This window comes from Sprattus sprattus (genome assembly GCF_963457725.1).
Source record: "Sprattus sprattus genome assembly, chromosome: 7".
In the NCBI taxonomy this organism is placed as follows: domain Eukaryota; kingdom Metazoa; phylum Chordata; class Actinopteri; order Clupeiformes; family Clupeidae; genus Sprattus; species Sprattus sprattus.
Window position 1 is genome coordinate 33,337,596 of NC_137926.1, and position 24,351 is coordinate 33,361,946.

Consider the following 24,351-nt stretch of genomic DNA (forward strand, 5'->3'; position numbering starts at 1 on the left):
TTCTAACTATTTAAACAAGTACCAATCAGAGAGGTTGACTTAACCATAAGCACTTTGGCACAAGAGAATTATTGGTTGTTTTTACTAGTGGAGGCTCTCAATGCCCTGCCCCCTTTTCTACATACATCAACTTATCGGTGGCACTTTTGATAAGCTAATTGGTAAATAAGACCATTCTAACTACTTCATTTAATCAAGTGTATTAGGAGCCAGGTTTGGATTGGTATATTCTAGTTAAAACATTATATGTTCAAATGCTGTCCTGTGCATCTCTCTTAAGGATGATACAATGCTGTCCTGTGCATCTCTCTTAAGGATGATACAATGCTGGAATTTCAGTGCCACTACAGGGAGGAAAAATGGCCAACAGGGGATTATTTTGAATTTGTTGAATATTTCTTTAAAATGGCCAATTCTTCCAGAGAAGATGAGGACTGTGAATCCCCACCCTGCCCAACAGTAGAAGTTACTACAACAACTTCATATCCCACAAAAGGTACTAATGCACCATGTTTGAGTGGTTAATCACTTTTGTTCATGAATGGTTGGTTGGTTCTATGCATGTTTTGAAACTTTTAAGCTTGTAATTTGGAAACCTTTTGTATGTGCTACACGCGTGTACTATCAGAAGAAGTTGTAACATACTGTGAGTCTTTGACAAGTATAACATGATTTTTTTTCACTTTGTCAATGATGAGGTTCATTATTTTGCACTGTGGTCACAATAATTTGGACTTATACTTGGCTTGAAAGATAATGGTGATTTTAAAGTGGCATTCCCCTAAGAACATCATAAAAGGAGGAAAGGAGCCAAAGCTGTACAGATTTTTGTTGCAGAACAATCTTCAAATCCTCCTAAGCACTAAATTGCCTAAACATACCCTTACCTTTTCATTTGTGTCAGCAGGTTCTGCTAGTCCACCTTCTGCAGGAGCAGGGAAGCTAAAAGATAAAGGTATCAAATCAGTTACAGATCTGATTCATTTACATAACAGGAAGGATTGGTAAATGTAGCTTTATTATGTTATGCAATATATAAATAGATCAATCAAATAAGATGGAAAGAGGATCTTGGCACTGCTTTCAAACATTTAACCCTAGCTTTCAATCCTTTCGAACAGTATTGACATCGGTACCTATAGGGAGAGAGCAGTGGTGATACCTTGAGATGGCAGAAATGATAAACAGCAATGAATGTTCCAACACAATTAGAATGATTTAGGGTTGAAGCATTACGCTTCAAAACAGGTCAATAGAACATTAGCCATAGAATTATAGAGCGCTGTTTTAGCAAAGCAACAAATGAACTTTTTCATTTGTGTTTCAGTAGATCAGAGCATTTCAAAGCTGTTGTCACAGCAGTGTCAGTGCAGCATCATCCATCACTCATTATGATGTTGCCACGTCATGTGTGAAATATATTTTCTAATCAAAGGTTCAGAGCAATTGTTTTGGTCTCCAGTGATGTGCTTTTGCCATCTCTAGTATCACCCCTTGCACTTCTGGGTTTGCTCATTAGCACATCTCAAATTAGGAATTACAAGTAATCTGTAACGCAAGTTGTGGATGTGGTCATACAGGGACACCATGAAAATGTGTAGACCTGGTGTCTTTGTGTCCATGCTAGTCTTACTTCTGTAGTGGGTTAAGGAATACCATAGATCTCTTACTAACAGCCAGAGCAATGGTTCTTGCGTCAGAAATGTTGTTTCTGCCTTTAATCTTGTGCATTGTTTCTGTACATAGAGAAGATGCAGTGGGTCCTTCCAGAAAACCTAGAAAAGAGCCTGCTATCACTTCTACTCATTCCAGTCATCGCCATTATGCTTCTGTTTGCATGGAAGGTAAGTTACTGAGTGGACGTGTCACTCCTCTGTAGCACAGCTTTTTGGAATGCTTTGCATTCTGTGTGAAATGAATCACTTTTAGTCTTCATAAAATGTTCTTCTTCTCTTTGACAGATCAAGTCTAGAAGACGTGCTGCACTGACGGACAAAGACGCAGAAGATGTCATCAAAGGAGTGGATGACAGCTCACCCCAATTAGAAGATGTCTTTGAGGAGAAGTAATATATTTATAAATTCTAATTTGAACAACAATTTTGTGTCATGTCTACATGCAGACTGCACTGTATGTATGTTTGAGTTCCCCTGTGAGCACCTGAACACTTAACAATCATGTCTTACATTATAATACCACACCAGATTACTTCATTGGTTATAGAAGTTCAAAAATGAATGATGTCACTCATGTACTCCTTCCAATGTGATGCCCCCAGTATAGACCCTAACATACAGCCACGGGTACGCCCCCAGTATAGACCCTTAAATACAGCCACGGGTACGCCCCCAGTATAGACCCTAAAATACAGCCACGGGTACTCCCACGGATACTCCCCCAGTAGACTCCCAATCATGGCAGTTAGTCATAATTCTGATATTTTAAATTAAAAGCAAATCTGTCTTTAATCAGCTGCAGGAAATATTGGATTTTAGACAAGGTGCATCCTAACTCACTTGCCAAAAGACATTTATGATAACATGAAGTCTCTGAAGTGGTGATTTTGTTAGCTTTAATGTGTTATAGTATAGAGGTTAAAGGATAAGTCTATGTCAACATTGAAAAGAAGCATTTGTTTGAATACAACAATATGGTGTTAAATAGTATTATTATATGGCAATGACAGTACAAGCTTTCTGATTGGCTAATGGGTAGTCATGTCAGCCACGTATTGCCCTCCTCAACGGTCTGATATGGTCCGTATTGCCCTCTGACGTCATCTTCAAAATGAGCGATATTGATAGACATCAAAAGCCATGAGAAAATTCAGAAGCAGCACATTTCTTTTATTGAAAGTGATGATGGAGACTAGAAACTATAGTTTGAATAATTTGTGTTGTTACTTTTTAGCTAAACAATTTTAGCTGAGCCATGTTGTCCGTTTTCAATTGATCATTGTAACTTAGCAAGTAATTGGTTGAAGTTCGCAAGTAATTGGTTTCTACGCAACACCTGCAACACACTGTGGCGTGAGAAAACTTGAGAGCTAAACAAAACAACATGTTTTCTATTAACAATTACCATTGCTTTTCATTTACAAAATGAAAGAAGCAAAAAATGCCATATGATAAACATCTTACTAACCTCATGCTGGGAAATATCAAACTTCGTCTTTGCCGTATCAACCTCGCTATCGCTTGGCTGATATTTCCTGGCTTGACCTCACTCTTGGTTAGTAAGTAGTTAGTAGCAACACTAGGGCACTACAGCCTCTACACGCAAACATATTGACAACATTCCTTATTTCAGGATAGCAAAAAAAGAGACTGGCTGCTGAGATTTGTGTCAAGGCTAATGTATTTTGGCCCATACTATTATATTAGCCTAATATATAGGCTATATGGGAAACAATAAAAAACAGAATTAAATGCTGCCATGTTGTGTAATATATAGGTGTGTGATACGGTATGATGACTGAATGAACAAAGTAATTTTAGCATATCTCTGGAAGTGAAGCAACATCCAACATCAGGCACCTACTCATATTAGTATTGTGCTGTTTGAAGTTAAAAAGGTCGAAGATGTAGTTTGAAGCCAAGTGTTTTTCCATTATTTATATTTATAGTGTACTTTAAACAGTTAATATATTGTTCAATTTGAAGGAAAGAAATTGCCTTGGCAATAAAAAAAAAGCCTTTCTTTAATGTCGTCAATTGTTGTTTTGTGCTTTTTTAAAGTATCGGTTCATGCACCTTTTAGGCACCGGTATTGTTTTAAAAGTATCGTTTTAATGCAATATACGGTACATTATTTGTGTATGTATAGATATCTTTTTAACTGAATATGCGTTCCTTTACAGGAAATGTTTGAACGTCATTGAAATTATTGAAACAGTGTAATTCAGTTACAGGATCTTCATTTTAAATGGTAAGATTTAAGCAATTTGTTATCAAAGAAACAGATAATACAGTATGTTTTCTGTTCTGTTGTATATTTTAATTCACTCTTACTTCATTTACTCTATATCCATTTCAGATCACTGTCCAAAGGCAGAGGGGACCAATAAGCAGCTGATGGTTAGTTTTTTAAGAATGTTGTTCTGGACTCACTTCTGATCCATAAATACTGCTGCTACAACACTGCAGGAAACCCTGGGTGTGTCCCATGCTGCATGAGAGTGTATTGTGTGTTGACATGATGCAGTCGTCTACAGATTTGATCATGGCATATTCACTTAGCAGCCAACCTTTTTTTTTCTGGCTGGATGATGTTCTTTTTTTTCTTTGAGGAATCTATGTAGTCAGACTCCACCCAAAAGATATATACTGAGAGACTTATTATTAAAAGCAAACATACTCACGCTGTTGCAAGCATTCATTTTTTTCAAAGATCTCTGAAGAAAACACTCTGGAAGGGCTACAATAATTTTTTCTTTAAGGAGTAAGTATAAATGACTACCTCCACATGCACTGGTCTTAATCACCGTATTGTTAATGTAACACCTTACTATTTTAAATTGGGTTACACCTTGATAACAATTGAATGATGCTATGAAAGCTTGAAATATTTCATGTGTTCTGTGTATCATGTTGAATCAGTTATAAACAACCAATGTGGATTTTATTTATTTGTTTGTCTTGTTAGACAATTTGCTGGTTATATGTGCATTTTTTATGGCAGTAGGGGGTATTTGTAGTAATAAAACTGCAAACTTGTGCCATGAACCTTTTGATATATTTAATCCAAATCTACATCCATACTAATTTCCCACTCAGATGTCCTCCATGTGTTTCTCTAATGGCATCTACATTCTTCAGTATGGTCTACTGTGGTGATTTATGGTTTTTGATCGAGTGAAATCTGAAATGAGCACTGTGTGCACTGTGTGCAGTGTGTGCAGTGTGTGTGCAGAACAGTGTGATGAAATAAAAAGTGCATTCCTATTTACTGTGTAAAATGAAATTACAGTATGGATGTGGGAATATAATATAAAATTAAAGTCATTACAATGCTACAAAACTTTACACTAAAATGTATGTATGTCTCATTGTTTACGTCCACATAGGTAGAATTTATTTAGCTCTAATACATTGTATCCAGTATAGATGTGTTGTTCTTACCCATAAATGAATTGATTTGTGCCTTTTTATGTTGTGCTTATTAGTATTTGTACAGGTTTGAAAGTAAAATATAGTATAAAAAGCCTTCATCAGAATCGCTCAATTTACCAGAAACATCGAGTAATACCATGTATCCAACTGGCTGGATTTTCCTATGCTTTGACCTTCTGTCTGTGTAATTGATTTGATAGATGATCAATTGATCAATATTTTAAAGGTTAAGTTTATATAATCAGAATGCTTCTGTAGCCACAATGACTATACAAAGTATTTATGACAAAAAATAATTCACAAGTCAATGGTTAAATAATCGGAATGCATGTTAATTCACAGGAATACAAAAAGACATATCCCTTTGCCCTCAGAAATATATTGCTATACAATAACACAACAAAAACTGCTAAAAGCCCCTTTGATCAGTAGTCAAATATCAAATTAAACTATGTTGTAGTGGTACATTTCAAAATTATATTTCCAAAGTGATCCTATCACAATCCAACAAAAGAGGTACACATACATGCAGTGAATCCAAAACTTAATAAACATTGCATGTTTTAAACTTGCATGTTGTGGAATTGAGTCACAAGCACGTGTGGTTTAACCTATATCTCAGGTTTAGGTTGATTTCAGTTGCTGTGTCATCACAAAATCTCACAACTGCCACTAGAAGTTGCTTTTTGTGTGTTGCAATTTAAACCCGGTGCGATGAGGGTTTGATTAGAACGATATTACATGCAGCTTACACAGATGACAGGCTAATAGGCTATGGATTTCCTTACCCATGTAGGTATTTACTGCTTAGGACTTATTTTGCAGTGTGAATTAAATGCTATAAAGGCTGTAGACTGGTTTCTCTTCTCACAAAAAGACATGCCAAATGCAAAAAGCAAATTTTTTATTCACCATGCGTGGATCAAGCGCCTTTGTGAATGTTGATTTCTTTTCTTTGATTTTATATGACATTCAAACACAAGCCACATTCATTTAGGCTATTATTAAGCAATATAGCACGAGTGGGAGTGGGGTAGGTAAGGGATAATCCCACGGGTGGTGTTCGGCCGTAGCCACCGAGGCCGCCAGGCCGAGTGGCGTAGGCAACAACACCCGTGGGATCATCCCTTACCTACCCCACTCCCACGAGTGCTATATCGCTTTTATAAAACAATTCTACAGTCAACAAATTAACATTTCAACACGAAGTTATTGATTAAAAATGGTTTATTTCGCAATTGTTTCTCCGCAACAAAAAATAGTTCCATTGTCAACGTCTTGGTTTGGAATTTTAAAAACTTTGAATTAACGGTTATCATCAATGCGAATGTTTCATCGCGGAGTGATTTATTTTTAGCTGTGAAAAGTCCCGTAACTGTAGGTATGTTGAAGAATAACCTATAGCATGGAACGTCTCTCGTCCAATCAGAAACAGCTAAATTACGCGCTAGAACCCAATTGTTTTATAACATTGAATAACCCAAAATAAGTAGACTTACTGTGATTAAACTTTATACAGGCTAATATTTTAAGCCATTGGTACCTAAGGAACAGATTGTAGATAACCAACACGACAGGACAATGATGACAGTGTAACAGTTATATTTGTATGCATTTTAAATAATGAAATTACATTTACATTTTGGCTGATGTGATTGTATTCATAGCCCTTTTAATAATAGCATATTGATATTTGTGCAGATCTAACTTTGTCATTTAATTTATATCATGAAGTGGCATTCTTGTGTCATTGTACAGTCTGGATATCGCAGTTCGAGTTTCCAGATGGTTTAGCAGCATATCAGCTGAACCAAAGCTGTGATCACACAGCAACCACATTCAACTTAGCACACAGCAATCACATTCAACTTAGCACACAGCAATCACATTCAACTTAGCACACAGCAATCACATTCAGCTTAGTGCATATCTGCGGTTAAGTTAAGCTCCTGAACTTCCCACTTTAAAAAACGTTAGGGATTTTTGGAAAATCATAATAATTTAAACGGTGAGATTTGTGAACCTAGGCCCTAATTTTTCAATCTTTTTGGGTCAAACTTGTACTAGGGACACTTAACTATGTAAAATGGTCCAATATTGAGTTAGAACACTAAAGTGGCTATACAATGGAATCCTATGAGGCAAGCATCTGCATCAATAAACTGCTTCTTTTGGCCACTAACAGGCTCATAAATGTTATTCTAAGGGTCTGACAACATGGAAAGAATCCCTACGAAGATAGACCTGCCCTAGTCACAAAAACAAGAATATAGCTCCCACAGTTTGAAATACTGACACTGATTTGTCCCAACCTTCTTTAGCAGTTTTTACTCATAGATCATTAACCTATGCTGGTTAGTCATGACTGATGTAAAGAAATGAGCAGAAATCAAGAGACCAAAATCAGTGATGTCCAAAACTTTAATTCATGAACTTGGTGGTTCTAAAACTGGATGGGGATCTCCTAAAATGGACATTTTGTAAAGATGTTATACATGGCTTAGGGTTATTCTGGGTATACCACTCTGTATTTGTTTGTAAATAAGAACAAATAAATGAGGCGTATCAGGCATGTATCCAAATCGTGCAATGTTCCGATTGAACTTTTCATACATAAGTGAAAATGACTCAATTTTGCAACACCCTGCTGTACTGTTCACTTAGTCTGGTCTCTGATAATGGTTCTCATTATGCGTCAGCCTACACAGTGTTTCAGCACAGTGGGTGCTCCTGTGAGGACTAGCAGAACAGAATACTTAATGGGGCACACATCCCTCTCTCATAGTACACATTTTCAAGAACATATTATTATTTTCTCATTATTGTAATATTAAATGTGCGATTGAGTGGACTGTTGTGACGGTACCTTGGGTGAAAACATCTAAATCCTGGCTCTGAATACCTGCTTTTCTTGTGAATGTGCATACATTAAGATAAAAGGTATTATCCCACACTTTGAATGTGTGACAAAGGTCTTTATAATTTAAACTTTTTGTGATGGGAATCAGTACAGGACCTTAGTCACAGGTCATGTGGTTTAAAGTTACTAATAGCTAAGACCAATAGTCTTGTGTACACATTTTGGCCTTTACAAAGCCCGTCCCTGCAGAAGCCAGAGAAAGCCTTTCCCCCCACCCTCCTCTCTCCTGCCCACCCCCCAGGTGCAGAGCGTAGGCAGTCAAGGCCCATCCCCAGAGGCTGTAACTGGAGGCTTATCAGACCACAGGACTGTGCACTAATACTCCTGTGAAAGACCTCTCCAACCATCTCCCAATATCCATTTTTCTGGACTGGCAGCTGAAATGGAGAATGCTGTGGCCCCTTCTAAGTGCTGGGATGTGAGAACAGTCTCAGGAGTGGGGGAACTTTAAAGAAGAGGGATTGGAAGAGAAGGGAAAGATGTGGGAGTAACAGACAACACCTGAGAATGATTATACTGATTATAATGTGTGGACATGACATTGAAGATGCCGTTTGGCTTAAACCGACACAAAAGCTTTCAGGTCTCCTCTTGGATCCCTCTGATAGGCGTCACTGCAGGGCGTAAGTGATACACACCTGTCATTTGAGCAGGACTACCTTTTTCCGAAAAGTTGATGGAAGTGATGCAAAAAGTTATCTTGTCTAAATGACAATGGCTTCTTCAATGTAGTATTCTTCAAAAATTCAATTCAATTCCCGTTTACAATGTTGTGAAATCTCATACATGCCGGCTATTGGAAATACATGGGTGTTGATCCTTTTTTAAGTGTATTTATGTTTGTTTTATTGTGTTCCAGGATCTGTACCATTTCACTATTTCAGCTCCAAAACCAACCATGGTGCATCAGCACCCATTTGATCTTGATTTACAAGGTACATAAATATACTTCCTTCATGTGGACAAATACTTTGCAAAGGCACATATTAAACGCATTTTCTTTATATTTGATATTTTGGTTAGTTTTTTTAGTTGTCTTTAGTCACACCCCTCGCTTTCATGCTGATGGGCAGGGATTGTTTATGGCTCTGTCATAATGTTTGCTTCCCATTTACAGAGCCAGGACTGTGTATGAACACTGGAGGGTTTTTTTTAGCACAAACACTGAATAAACAGCTTGTAAAATGTGTATAGGATTAGAATTGTGACCAGTTAAGTGTATTTTAGATATAATAATTTAAGCTATCATAGTGCTTAACTTCAGATTGAAGACAGGCACATGAAAGAGGTGTGCTTTATTTAAAATAGAAGAAACACCCTTGAACATTTTTATTGTCTGGAAAATGTGGAACATTTATTGTATTTCGTGTATGTCATTACAATCTTTAATGAAAACATTTTTTTCTATGTATCATCAACCCAATAATCAAGTAAATATATCAAACAACATGTGCTTCTTGAAGACATGTTAGATGTGTAGAGATTCATGATTTTAAAAAGCACTGTTCAAAGATTAACAAAATGCATGTTCCAATGTCCCAGCTTAAAGGACCAATATGTAATAAATTCATTGTACTAAATCATAAAATGAAGGAAACATGCTAAACTGAAATACTTTCTTCTCCAACAACAATACACAGTAAATTCTCCTTTTAAAATGTTCATTCTGTTTGTGTTTTCACCTGCGTGTCTCCTAGCCTTGTGACACCAGCCTACGTATTTCCGCCTGAATTGATTTCAAGCTCATACTCAGTCTGGCCCAACCCCGTTGACAATCGTCTCCAGGACTCAAAATCCAACCGCACCAATCAGCGAACAGTTCAGAGCTGTGACGCAAAACTCACCTTGGAGGAAGAGACACGAAAAGCTATCTGGAAAGTTGTCTCAACTCTCGAGAACATCAGAAAATTAAAAGGAGAACAAGAGTATTGTCTTGTAAGTTTTATGATTGGAAAGGACGTCTTAGCTCTTCTCCCAACTTGGGAAGAGTTTAATCTACCGAATGCTTACCAAACGTTGCTGATTGGTTAAGGGAACTCCAATGATTTTAAACCTCAAGCTAAGCACCCGCCCATCTCGGAAACGAAAATGAACGGGGTTAGGCCAGACTGACTGACGGAAAATGGAGTCACAGGCTGGTAATGGCCAGGCTACGTGTCTCCACCCTTTGCCCATTTCTCCAGTACCATTTTAACACCCTAGTTGGCAGATGAGACACGAACACAGCGTGTGACTGCCATGGAAGTAAGCAAACAAACAGAGATAATGTTTGCCTCTTGATAGGTGAAAATTCACCTTAGTTACCTCAGGACTCCGGAGCTGCATGTAAGTATACTTATTAGACAAACAACAACAACAATTGCAATCGGGCTCCCCTCCCAGCACAAGGCTGTAAGTGAAGGCAACAATAAACCCATCGCACAAGGTTTATATAGTCAGAAGTTTCGCTTTCAGCAGGGATAACCACGTGGTGGATTTCTTACGTCCGAGGCTCCCTGTCTTGCAAAGATAGCAGTTGTGCACAAGGTCGGAAGGAGCACAGTTCCCTTCTTATCACCCCTGGTCTAAACATGCTCTTGTTCATATGCAGACTAATATAAGTAGCACCTAATATTCTAGTTACACACACACAGAGAAAATCCATGCTCCTGCTTTCATAAGCACATATATTCAAGGAATATATTAATACAAGGCACTTGAATATTATATTCTTAAGTTATTAACAGTGTTTTGAAATAGTCTCTATCACCTGTACATTCTGGTATGCTTAAAAAAATTGAGTACATATTTAATTTGAAACATGGAAACAGATCCGAGCTCAGAAAGATTTAAAGATGGATGCCGAATTGGCTAATTTTCTACTGAACAAGTAAGCATTGAGCTTTAGCTAAGGTTAGCTAAATTCATCTAATGTACCATGGCTACTAGTAGGGATGGGCATTCCAGTACTCACATTCATACTCTGTGGTCTGTGTACTGCTGGGTTATCAAGGCAGCAAGTATTTTAGACACAGGTGAACACACACAGTGAAGTAGAGCTGGCTAACCCATCATGCTAACAAATGCAAATGTACTGCTATCAGTCACGCGGGCGAGGGCTAGCAATGCACCCTGAACATTTCACAAATTTGACTGTTTTGCCAACCTGGGCCAGTCTAACGCTGGAGACTCCACAAGATTGAGCTCGATAGAGGGATCAGTGCCAACTATCCGTCGCAGTACTGCAGACGATGGAAATCTAAGTATTTTTACTTTTTAATAGTTTGTTAGTTTAAGGTCTTCGAGATACATTTAACTCTAAAACACTCCTGACAGTAAAATGAGAGGCTGTGTGGAGGGGTAATAATGGTGTAACGTGTGTGTGGGCGCAGGGGCGTAGCACCAGATTCCGGGCCCTATGCACAGTAGGTTCATAGCCCCCCCCCCCCCCCCAAAAAAAAGAGTGCCACGCCCCCTCCCCCCTGACGGTGAAACGAGTGCTGATGTGGAAATGAAGGTGAGACAGAGGGATCACACAAGACTTAACTGATTTTTTTATTTTATTTTATTTATTTGCAGAATGACCAAGACCACAGTGTCAGAGGATGAGGGGTCTGCATTACCAGCTGCTTCTGAAACTGAGTGCCATGTTTCACAAGTTAACTTTGCTAGCCAACTCATTTGACAGCCTAACCTTATGAACCTATTGAGCCTAGACTAGCCCTACTAAATAAGGCTATTAGCCTAATTATGTTATGGCCCAATAACAAATATTAATTTAGCCAAATGTTCTAATTAGTATAGACCTACTATTGCAATGGTGTGGTAGGCTATGCATAAAAATGAAAGAATACCCGCACTCTGTTGCTGCAGCTCCCGTGTATTTTATTGGCACAACGTTTCGACCACTGTTGGTCTTCGTCAGGTGTTCGTCAGGTGTCAGCAGCAACAGTGTGGGTATTCTTTCATTTTTACGGATCTCTTTTTACCCTGCACCTTGATTGGATGTGCGTGCAACACACTCTGCAACTGTGGTAGGCTATGCAAACAAACATGTATTTAGAGTTTACCTCAGATTACAGATAGGGCATGTTATTTCTAATTTTGTGTAATGCCGTTTTTAGCAATGACAATCGCCGTGGTATTGATTCGTTTTATTACCACATCATGAGTTCATTTAATGTAGGGTGTTTGCTTTCACATTTGGGCTCACCTTTCTTAGGAAAGAAGTCTGTTAGTAGTTGCTTTCCCTCGTCTCTTTTTCTCTCTCTTGCCTGCCTTTCTTTTCTTTTCTGAAACCCGGATTTAACGTTCTTGGACATCTTCAATGCGCACCGTTGCTTCAGCCGAATGAACGTTAACGTTAACGTTAAAAATGCGCCTATAGGTAAAAAGCCCACTGAAGGCCGACTAAACCATTTTGTGCGTGGGCCGGGGGGGTGAGGGTCTCCAGACATAACTCAGTCCTCTCTCCCCCCCCCCCCCCCCCATGTTAGCATGTAGCAGTTGTGTTCTTGTTGTATCTGTAATTTCGCAAACCGCTACTTTTTTCCAATGTGTGGGTAGGTACGATACTGTGGGACTCCTGGCCTCGAAGCCAGCTGGTACAATCGCAATCGCTAATGATGTGGTCAGTGTGTTGTTTTTCTCTGTTGTCTATGGGGCACCGTTTGTACGTTCTAAAATCCTGTGGTATTATCTGTGGTTGATGGCGATCGTAATTGAGTAGGCTGCTCTGCTCTTAGATGTCCACCGTTGGTCGACGTCTCCGCTGTTCAGCTGTTCTGTTTGCCCGCAAGGTACCCATTGTAGTTACGTGACTGAAATCTATGAACTACTGTAAATATTGTAATGTTCTGTCATCCAGTCTGACATGTAGACTGAACATTTACATTTAGCATTTGATATTTTTATTTACATTTAACACTTATATTTAACATTTATATATAACATTTACGTTTATATTTAACATTTAAATTTAACATTTACATTTAGATGAAAGATTTATATTATTTAACAACTTTGTGTTACTGCCAAAAATGATCCTGGGAAAAGTTATCGCACAAATTTACATGAATTTCTCTTTTTATTCCATATGATAATGCAGTGGTGGAGGAAGTACTGAAGTTTAGTACTTAAGTAAAAGTACAAGTACCCAGGAAAATAAAAGTAAAAGTACTACATCAACAATACTACTTAAGTAAAAAGTTAAAAGTACTTAATTTTAATTTACTTTCAAAGTAAAAGTAAAAGTACTCATGCAATGGGTTGTCTCTCAATGTCTAGGCTGTGCCATTTTGATAAAGAAATAGCTACTGGTAATAAATGCCTCTACAGATCTCACTATGAGTAATAATTAAAAGCAACAACCTTTGTTAATTGAAAAGGTTAGTGTACTTATTGGGCCTACTGTCTGTAATACTGTTCACACTCTTTCTTACAATTCTGCGGATGACAAGTTATCTTCCAGGGATTATTTGCAAAGTTAATACCATGATGCCAAACCAAAAGACACCAATGGCATATTTTTTAATCATTTATTTAATTGTAAACGTGTACATTGCTAAACTACCATCTTTATCTTACCACTACGTTAAATAAAAAATCAAGGTACAATCATGTTATTTTGATGCTATTGCTGTATGTCAACATGTATTTTGCTAGATAACAGTATAAAATCATGTCAGTAACCGCATACAATATGCAAAAGTCATAGACATTAACTTAGCATAGCAAGAACTCTGCATAACTCGACCTGTTTCTCAAAATTTGAAGGCGAATTTTTGAAGGCTAGCAACTCCTTTTTTTTTAGGTAGACAGGAAACGCACTGAAACCTCCACAAGTCATTTTTGGGGCCTCTGAACTTGAACATGTCTTTTAAATAAGGCCAAGGGTGGCTCATATCAGAGGGCTCAGTCAAGGCTACCTCTGGATCCATGTTGAATGATTAGACCGTTTGTCAGGCTGTCTGTTGAATGTTTAGGCAAATGGCAAGTCTACCACTCGTGCTGCTGTCATACGCTTACTCTGCTATTAATGGAGCTGATAGAGACACCTGATTGGTTTAAACTTCCAACAGCAACGCGATCCATGTATTTGTGTAGGTAACATTTTGGCGAAACTGTGTTCATAAAATGTAACGAGTAACAACATATATTGTAGAAATGTAGCGGAGTAAAAGTATAGATGATAGCTCCAAAATGTAACGGAGTAAAAGTAAAAAGTATGCACTATGATTTTTACCTAAGTAAAGTACAGATACGTACAAATGTGTTTTACAAACGGCGCCCCATAGTTGTTTGTGCTTTGAACTATTAGGCTAGCCTATTCGATGTATGCCTACTTGTACAGTAGCTAGTTTGTTTAGATGTTTTTGGAGTGTAATTCGTGTCAGAATTCACATTTGCATATATAGGTATAGTGCCACTAAACAATTCCCACTTGATAAACCAGTGACATACACGCACCGACGAGCCAAGCTCTAAACCAGCACGTTGGCTCAGTGGCGAGAGCACAGTGCTGGGAACCTGAAGAACGCAGGTTCGAAACTTGTGAAGCTCGCGCAAGATTTCCTGACACAGGTTAGATACTCACGAGTGGCAAACATGTCCCAAATTGCGAAATGAATACCTCAGTATCAGAGTAAGCCCGACTCTGTATAATTACATTCCAAAAGTGAATCTCAAGAACACTACAGAGAGGAAGCTCCGGAATATGAGTGGAACAGCCTCGAAAGTACATTGCAACCCTCGAACTCTGAAAATGAAAGGCAAAGCAAGAATCGTGATAACCGCGAAATCAAAACCCTAAAGACAGCACTCTGAAAACGGAAGGCAAATCAAGAAAGACAGAATATCAATTAAATTATTATCGAGTACATTATAATTTAGTTTTTATGGGGCAATAGCTGTAAATGGGAGGGGATACGTTTTGTCAGTTGAAAGCTGACCAATAGATAGAATCTCATTCCGTCTCATCACAAGACGTTTTAATTCAATTCCTTGTTGTTTTCAACCAATGGCTGCAGCAGGGTATGTGTGGCTAGACTGCTGACAGTCAATATGCTAATAAGAGCATTTCGCACCTCTGTGAGCGGGAGGTGAGAATGCTAAACACATTGCCCCCCCCCTCCCCTCGCAGGTTCCTTCCCGGGAAATTCCGTTCGTATGCGGCAGACGGATATTTCGGGGGAATGTCCGCGATCAACCAGGAATGGTGATCATTCGCGGCTGTATCACAGCGTGTACGGGCCCGATAATCTTGGTTTTCGTGCAGTGTAACTGGTTGATTGATTCAACTACAATAACCACATGACGCATTTGTGACATAACTGTAATCATTTTACATTTACATTTACATTTAGAAGAAGCTTTTGTCCAAAGCGATGTACAAGGGAGAGAACAATCAAGCTCAAGAGCATTAACCCTTCTAGCCCCAAGGTGCCCCGTGGGGAACTTTGTGATATTTTTATTAATAGAATTAAATATATCCGCGAGTTTTGGTCTTACAAACATAAAACTTACACCCGGAGAAACCCTGAATCTTCTAGTTTTCAAATACATTCAGTTTGGAACACATAAATAAATGAGAACTTTGTAAGGAGAATGGAGCTAAAGGCTTGCATATTTCTGCCTCTGAGTGTGAAAGCAACAGGTAATGGCCCACCCATTAGCAAATTAGGGCTATTCAACGTGAGAAAACGCCCGTTTTTCCGTATAAATAAGGCAGCATGCAAGATTGTTTACATACGGACTGAGGAAATACACCATGGAGAAACCGATCTCTGCTGCCGAAGCTCTGCGCCAAATTCAGGAGGACGACCTGGTCAGTGAGGAGGAAACCACGTCCTCGGATGAAAGTGGTGACGATATGGAAGAAGAATACAATCACTTAGAGCTTCTTCTTGACCCCGCTGAGGATATTAGTGTTGAGTAAGTTTTATTCGTTTGACTCTTGTAATGAATGCTGTTGATTTACTTATAGGGAGTAAAACGCACGTCATTATGCTCTGAGTTGAATGGAATATTTTAGTGTGCTACATAGCGATTAAATCACTTTATGCCGCTAAGGCTATTGTATAGTAGAATACATATTTAATTCTCAGAGTTGCGTTAATGATATTAGTCTACACATATCAACGATTGTTGTCGACATTTCGAGTTTGTTGTCTGTGCTGAAATAAGTAAAACATAGGACTACTTGGGGACTATATTGCAGCCAGTGATGTAAAAATGCAATCGCATTTTGTCTTTTGTTGTGGTTAGTCGTTAGTGTTATTATGACGCGTATGGTAAGTGTGAATCGAAACTAGGCAGTGTTAGTGATCGAAATTGGTGTAATTACTGAGCTAAAATGTTACGTGTTGCAATGCCTGAACATAAAATGAAAGAGCAACTGTTCATTTTAGTTCACTTTATTACAGAAACTTGGAGAACATTGCACCTACACCGCCGAGGAAAAGAGCACGGTGTCAGCCTAAACCTTATGTGTTGTCATGGAAGTCAGAGGGTGACAATGACGTCAGTCCGTCAACACTGAGGTTTTTTCCTGCGAGGGAGCCTGGTGTACAGCTGAGTGCAGCAGACGACCACACTCCTTTGGACCTCTTCAAGCTGCTCTTTTCAGCAGTGGCGGTCCGTGCTTTTCACGACTAGGCCTTCAGCGATGTCCTACACGATGTTAAACTGAGTGAATCCACCTCCTAATACCATCATTACGACGCCATGGCTCTCGAACCATTATATTTATACAGAAAGGCAGTATAAGTGAGCATTGCATCACCTTAACATAGTCGAGTACAACAGACTTCATTAATATTTCCGGAGCATTTAAAATCAATACACCCGTATTAACAATACATTAAGAGTAGTAAACTCTCAGTTATGATCGCTTGGATATTACTGTCACAACTTAAAAATAAAAGGCGATTTTCAGGGATTAGTCTACAAAGTTTTATTAAGTCCACCGAAAGTAGCCTATGTGAGCTTTAACAAGTTTGTCCACTAAACATCGCATTGTCCCACCTGCAAAGCAGTTTCATTAAACTTCCCATCCTCACGATATCCAGTTTTTCTTGAAAGTTCCGTCTTGAAAATGGCGTTGTAATTGTATCAAAAACTGGAATTATCAAGTTGGTGTAAACTAGTTTATTTGAGTTGGTTAATGTAATTATATTTAGTCTTACCAATTGAAACAACTAGCATAATAAGCATTGAAACCGGTGTACGTCGTTTTCGCATTAGCCAGCTAAACTGAGCACTGAAGATCTGCACCGGTCTGCCTCAGTATCCAATCAAAGGACGTTTACGTGTCACGTTCAACGCGAGGAAAGAAATCTTCCGGGCCTTCTAGAAGGCCCAATGTCGCCAACTCGAAATCTGAATGGTTGACACAACTGTCTGTTTCAGTTCATTCAACTTAAATGAACTGAAACAGCCAGTTGTGATAACCAATCAGATGTACACGGGCCTTCAATGTGAATTCTGAAGGCCTCAGGGAAGATTTCTGTTCTCGGGGAAGATTTCCTGGAGCGTGGCAACACATGATAGCTGAAATATGATTGGATGAAAGCTCTAACATAAATTAACAACGCTGGAAGCTATGAAATGAAGATAATGGACTATGGGGAATAATTTAATACATATTAATGAAAAGAAAATATTAAAATTAAATGTATTTTATTACATTTCATTTCTGAGGATGTTTAGGCCAGCAGAGAAGGCCTTGAAGGCCCTGACGGACCACCACTGCTTTTCAGAGGATGCTGTGAAAACCGTCTGCCAGAACACCAACCAGCAAGCTGCTAGGAGCCAGAGGTTCATAGTACAAATGGGTGGATGTTGGAGTTGGTGAATTCTACCAATACATTGGACTGGTCTTCTACATGTGCATGATCAAGCTGGACCATATAGTTGACTACTGGAGGAGAAGCACCATCTTCTCCATCCCTTTCGTGGCAGAGGTGATGGCAAGAAACTGATACCAAACTATTTCCTGGAATGTGGACATGAGTGACCCAAGCGAGGACAGGGTGAATGAGGTAAGCTGAGGTGAGCTAAGAGGGGGACCTCAGCACGTGATAAACTGTTCAGGCTCAAACCCCTCATGTGCAGTATCCAGAATGCCTTGATCATCCCCGCAGGGCCATTGCTGTGGATGAGCGTATGGTGGCTCATAAAGGACATTTTATGAGGCAGTCATTGAAGGACAAACCAACCAAGTGGGGTTTCAAGTTGTTTGTGCTTGCAGACTCCAGCAATGGTTACACTTCAGCCTTTTCTATATACACTGGAAAGAACCACTCTTATAACTCTGTCAGGTCACTGCTTGACAGAAATTATTTGGCAATTATTACACAAGCCCAAAGCTTTTCAATGACTTGTATGCTGATAAGTTTGGTGCTTGTGGAACATACAGAGACTTCCGAAAGGAGTGCCCACGCAGTGCTGTCAATGCACTGACAAAGAAGTCCCCTAGAGGAACGTTCCGCTGGGAAAGGGATGGTGCACTTGTCTTTGTAAAGTGGATGGATTCACGAGAGGTTTCTGTATGTTCCACCATCCATCCAGCCCACACTGGGGTTACAGCAAAGAGAAGGGTGAAATCTAAACAGGGTGTCTGGTCTTCACAGTCCTTTCCATGCCCCACACCTGTTGTAGAGTACAACAAATTCATGGGAGGTGTGGATTTATCAGACCAGTTGATACAGTACTACACAACACAGCACAGAACTTTGAAGTGGTACAGGAAACTCTTTCTTCACTTCCTGGACATTGCTGCGACGAATGCCTACCTTCTGCACAAAGAACTCATGCAGAACATGCAGAAGAACAGCATGACACAAGGCTTTCCTTGAGGAGCTCACTGCTCAGCTGTGTGGTGTGACTGTAAAATCAGAAAAGGCTCCTGTACAGAATATTCACATTCGCAAGCCATTTTGTGTTCCTCGTTCTAACCGCAAGGTTTGTTCATATTGCAAGACACAGGGAATCAAAGTCAAAACCCCGTGGGTGTGCAAAGTTTGTGATGTTCACCTTTGCCTTCTACCGGAGAGAAACTGTTATGATGCTCGGCATCCATAGGCCATATTCTTATACTCTGCACCAGGCCCGCCGACAGGGGGGGACAAACGGGTACGTTGTCCCGGGCCCTGGATTGGCCCTGGAATGGGGGGGGCCCATAACTGGACCCCCATGAAGTTTGGATTAATTATTGTATGTGTACTTCAAAATGTGTTGATTTAGAGAAGAAAAGTGCTTTATTTGCATTCAATTAATGACTCCTAGATTGTTTGCCTTCATTGCCCTTGAAAAAACGGCCCCCTATCACCCCTATGCCAAAATGGTTTGGTCTTTGGAGAAGAAAAAAGACAACATCATTCCATTAGTGGTCAGTGTGCGAGTCGATTCAACATGCACAAGTCAGGAGCCCTGAAAAAGAAAGAAAGGCGAAAAAGAGAGAAAGAAGCCGAAAGCCTGAGGGGATCTCTTTATAAATATTTCAGAAAAGACTCAGGTGATGCTGCAGCTACCAGTAAAGGCAGCTGTGCAGCAGAGCCAGGTAAGACACGGCCAACTTAGTCCCGTCGTCAAGTAACACAGGCACAGGCGGCGTGTCAGCGCAGCACCACATGAGCAAGTCACACGGAGATCAGACAGACAGGGGGCATTGAATAATTTCATAACCACAACGGCTTTATTACACTGTGTTTCATACGCCTATATCTAATTGAATCTTAGAATATGCACATTACCCCGCAAATAGGCCCATGTCCAAATCAAATGTTTCAGGCAGGCACGCGCTGCGCACTCCATCAGGCTGAATTGATTTGAGAATCATCCCGTCAGCTGAATTACAGCCAGTGTAACGCGGCTCATGGTTTAAAATAAGCCATGTGAAATTGCCATTTAGATAGAGTTGGATGTAGCAAATGGGTTATAAACGTGACGTTTTGGGGTAGCCTGTAACTTAGTTTCTGATTGCCGTTGACTTGAAACTCGCCAGATGAATGGGCTCCGCCTTGTTCCCCAAACATTCTCTGGAAGTTCAGCGGACATACACGCGGGTCTGGCGATAAATAAAAGTACCCTTGACATGATTTCACTTGGTCAAGTGAAAAATGGTGGTGTGGTTTTGTTTCGGCGGGGGTGGGGGGGGCATTGAGAGAATTTTGTCCCGGGCCCAGCCAAACCTGTCAGCGCCCCTGCTCTGCACTCATTACTCTAAATTACTTATAATTAGTGTAGGAATCACACACACTTTCTGAATGCTAAACTCACATATGTGGAGCAAACACATATGTTTACAAGGTTCAGAGTAAAAGAGAAAACTTCCAAAAGATTTACAATGTGTTTTTTGTACAAAGTCTGAGCACCTCTAAAGCTAGATTTAATTTTAGTGTCTTTAGATTTAATTCTAGTAAAATACTTTTTTTACTACATTTCTTTTACTCTCATTTTATTATTGCTGAGTTGTTCTAGAATATAATCATAAATTCCACTTTTGCCTAATGGGTTTTAGTGAGGTGAAATATACAAAAATATCAGGCATGGCAGACTACCTAACAGAGTCAAAAAAAGCCCTTGGGGTTGGAAGTGTTAAAAACCTGGTGTAACAATACTGCTTATTTTTTTTCCCAAAAAAATAGAAAACGACATAGAAAGAATAAAAAGAAGTGCGGGCCTGTTACTGCTTAAGTGCAGGTTAAGCCAAGGTGCCAGTTAGGAAGGGAGGTGCTCTCTGAAGAGTTGGGTCTTCAAGAGCTTCTTGAAGGTAGAGAGGGATGCCCCTGCTCTGGTAGTGCTAGGCAGGTCGTTCCACCAACATGGAACTACAACTGAGAATAGTCTGGATTGCCTTGCGACGCTCACTGGATGAGCACAGCGCCCTGGGTGTTAAATTTGCCCTTACAAGAGCATTTAGGTAGGTGGGAGCAGACCCAGTAAGCACTTTGTAGGCAAGCATAAGTGACTTGAATTTGATGCGAGCAGCTACCGGCAGCCAGTGGAGCTCAGTGAGTAGCGAGGTGACGTGCCCTCTTTGGTTGGTTGAACACTAAACGCGCCGCTGCGTTCTGGGTCATCTGTAGTGGTTTTACCACGCAATGCCAGCAGGCCCGTTAGGAGGCCGTTGCAGTAGTCGAGGCGGGAACTCACCAAGGTTTGCACCAGCAGCTGGGTGGCATACTGGGTTAGGTACGGCCTGATTTTGCGGATGTTGTATAGCGCAAAGCGGCATGACCTCGCGACAGAGGCGATGTGGGCTGTGAAGGTTAGTTGGTCATCAATAATGACCCGAGGTTTCTTGCTGTTTTGGATGGAGCCAGAGATAAAGAGTCAGTGTTGATGTTGATGTTGTGGTGGATGAACTGTTTGGCTGGGAAGACCATCAGTTCTGTTTTGGCCAGGTTCAGCTGAAGGTGGTGGTTTTTCATCCATGTGGATATATCAGCGAGACAGTCTGAGATCCGTGCCGAAACAGTGTTGTCCTCAGGAGGGAAGGACAGAACCAGTTGAGTATCATCGGCATAACAGTGGTAGGAAAAACCATGCGAGCGGATGATAGGGCCCTGCGAGGTGGTGTAGATGGCAAAGAGAAGTGGTCCCATTACCGACCCCTGGGGCACCCCAGTGGTGAGGTGGTGGGGTACAGATAGATGACCTTGCCATGACACCTTGAATGAGCGCCCAGAGAGGTACGATTCAAACCAGGAGTGCTTATTCAAACTTAGGCCTTGCCTAAGATGCCCATACCTGATAGTATGGACAGAAGGATGCGGTGGTTGACTATCAAACGCAGCTGATAGGTCAAGCAGGACGAGAACTGAGGATTGAGCTGCTGCTCTAGCTGTTTTTAAGGCCTCTGTCACAGATAGCAGGGCTGTTTCGGTGGAGTGACCGCATTTTAATCCAGACTGGTTTGGATCGAGGAGACTGTTTGTTGACAGGAACTCTGTGACCTGTTTGGAGGCTGTTTGGAGGTTGCCCTCTCAAGTGCCCTTAGGGGGGGAAGACAGTTGGTCGAATTGTTTCCCCATGGCTGCCACTTTCTCTGTGAAGAAGGAAGCAAAGTTATCGGCTGTGAGGTTAGTAGCTGGGGGGGGGAGGAGGAGGAAGGTAGAGCAGAGTTTTGAAGGTGGAGAATAGTTTCCGAGCATCAGTTGCACTGTTGATCTTGTCATTGAAAAAAGTTTTCTTAGCAGCAGTGATGCTGGATGAGAAGGAGGCCAGCAGTGTCTGGTAGCTTGCAAGATCGTCCTGTGCTGCAGATTTGTGCCACTTTCTCTCAGCCGCTCTGAGATTGGAGCGCTGCGTTCGGAGGGTATCACTCAGCCATGAATGAGACTGTGTAGCTTGGGCAGGTCTGGTAGAAAGTGGACACAAACTGTCCAAGCATGAGCTTAGAGTGGAGCAGAGAGATTCTGTGGCATCATTGACACCTAGTGAGGAGAAGGTGGATAAAGGTGGAAGAGTAGAGGAAACCAGGGAGGAAAAGTGAGTGGGAGAGAGGTTGCGGAGGTTGCGCCGGAACGAGACCATAGGAGGAGGGACAGAGGGTTGCTCAATGAGCCGAACATCAAAGCAAATGAAGAAGTGGTCTGAGAGATGGAGAGGGGTTACGGTTAGGTTTTCCGTGGTGCAGTTCCGAGCAAGGATGAGGTCAAGCTCTTTCCCTGCTTTGTGAGTTGGGGGAGTGGGTACCTGTTGTAAGTCGAACGAGTGAACCAGGGTCCGAAAGTCAGCCGAGTTGGGATTGTCTAGGTGGATGTTCATGTCACCAAGGATGAGTATTGGACACTCATGGTCCTGGTGGCCGGTAGATAACAATCACATATGTTTTAACAGGAGCAGTTACCATAATTGCATGATATTCAAACGAGGCATACCTGTTTGAGGACAGAAGTGGAGTAAATTTCCAGTTTTCCGAGATCAACAGCCCCGTCCCACCTCCACGACCAGATGGCCGAGAAGTATGGGAGAAGGCATAGTTAGTGGAGAGTGCTGCCGGGACAGCAGTGTCTTCAGGTTTGATCCAAGTCTCAATGAGAGCTAAGAGCCCTAGTGAGAGGTGGTTGGCATAACCTGAAATGAAGTTGGCTTTGTTGCCTGCAAACTGGCAGTTCCGCAGGCCAACAGAGAAGGAGGTTACAGCAGATGAGGTTTGTTGAAATGGAGGTTACCCAGGTTGCGCTGCCTTCTGGTGCGCTGGGATCTCTTGTGAGTGATAACAGAGATGCTGCTGTGACACATGACTAGAAAGAAAAAAAATTGTATTGTTTTTGAAAGGTTTACCTTGTTCGTGTCCTTGCTTCGGTGGACTTGCACAGGTAGACTTGCATGTCTTTACCCGGAAATGTCTTCACACGAAAAGGGCTCAACGGGAGGGCTGACACTTCCGCTGACGCTTCAGTATCAGTCCTATTGAAATAGCAGGTTCACTGATTGCTAAAGTAAAGCCCAGCAGTTTCTTAGACAAAGGAGGCTGATAGCAATTCAGAAAAGTGACTGAAACTAGATTGATTGCTCTCAGGAAATAGTATTAGGTTAAATAGAAAAAGCAAGGCAGTACATACAGATACACACAGTCCTAGAAGCACTCACGCTTGTTCTCAAGTATTTAGGATTGCAGTAAGATTATATATAGCCTACCTGTTCCTGGTGAAAGTAGTAACGCCCAATCTCAATACTCCCCCTTATCCCTTATCTTCCCCCTTACCCTTGAAGTTGCGCGTTCATGTGAGAGCTAGTGGTGTCTCAATACCCAATTTGATCAAGATTAAGGGATAAGATTTAGGGCTATATGGCCCTTGGAGTTAAGATAATCCGAGACCTTACTTGCTCCTCCAAGCGCTATCCCAGAGCACACAGCGAAACCAGCCTGGGAATTTTCAAAAAAACATGGCTGCTTGAAGTGAGGAATATTTTACATGAATAAAGCTTTCTACATAACTTTTTATATGTTTATAATGACTCGGTTTGATCTGAAATGTGCTACACGAACGATGCAGAGTATTGTAGGTCTAAACTGAAGCTTTCAAACAGAAGTTTTAGGTTACAGCTAACGCGTATGCCACCACTTCATTGGATTATATGGTAGCTTGCTAGCTAGATGCTTCACACACCCGAAATTCTTCAAGGATGGCGGCAGCAGCTCAGAGGGAGTCCCACAAATGTAACTATTTTTGGCTTATAATTCATTTAAAAATGACGACAGTCTTGTTTCGTGCTCTATACAGTTGTATACATATATATTTGCAACCATGAGCGTTTCGGCACTCTGGTGACGTAGCAGCCAGCTGGCGACGAGGTATGATGACGTACCCGAAACCAAGTGACGTACCC

General features: G+C 40.7%; 1 protein-coding gene across 2 annotated transcripts in view; it reads left to right on the plus strand.

Moving 5' to 3' along the window:
• Positions 1 to 4,915, plus strand: part of kitlga (kit ligand a) — a 61,883-nt gene extending 56,968 nt beyond the window's left edge. Inside the window, exons 5-10 of one of the 2 annotated variants that reach the window (XM_080841914.1) lie at positions 316 to 496; positions 905 to 955; positions 1,747 to 1,844; positions 1,962 to 2,065; positions 3,860 to 3,927; positions 4,036 to 4,915. In XM_080841914.1, the coding sequence (XP_080698040.1) occupies positions 316 to 496; positions 905 to 955; positions 1,747 to 1,844; positions 1,962 to 2,065; positions 3,860 to 3,899 (474 nt within the window). In that variant the 3' untranslated portion in view covers positions 3,900 to 3,927; positions 4,036 to 4,915. The remainder of the gene's footprint in view (positions 1 to 315; positions 497 to 904; positions 956 to 1,746; positions 1,845 to 1,961; positions 2,066 to 3,859; positions 3,928 to 4,035) is intronic. The other variant, XM_080841915.1, reaches the window with a different exon arrangement.
• The last annotated feature ends 19,436 nt before the right edge of the window (positions 4,916 to 24,351 follow it).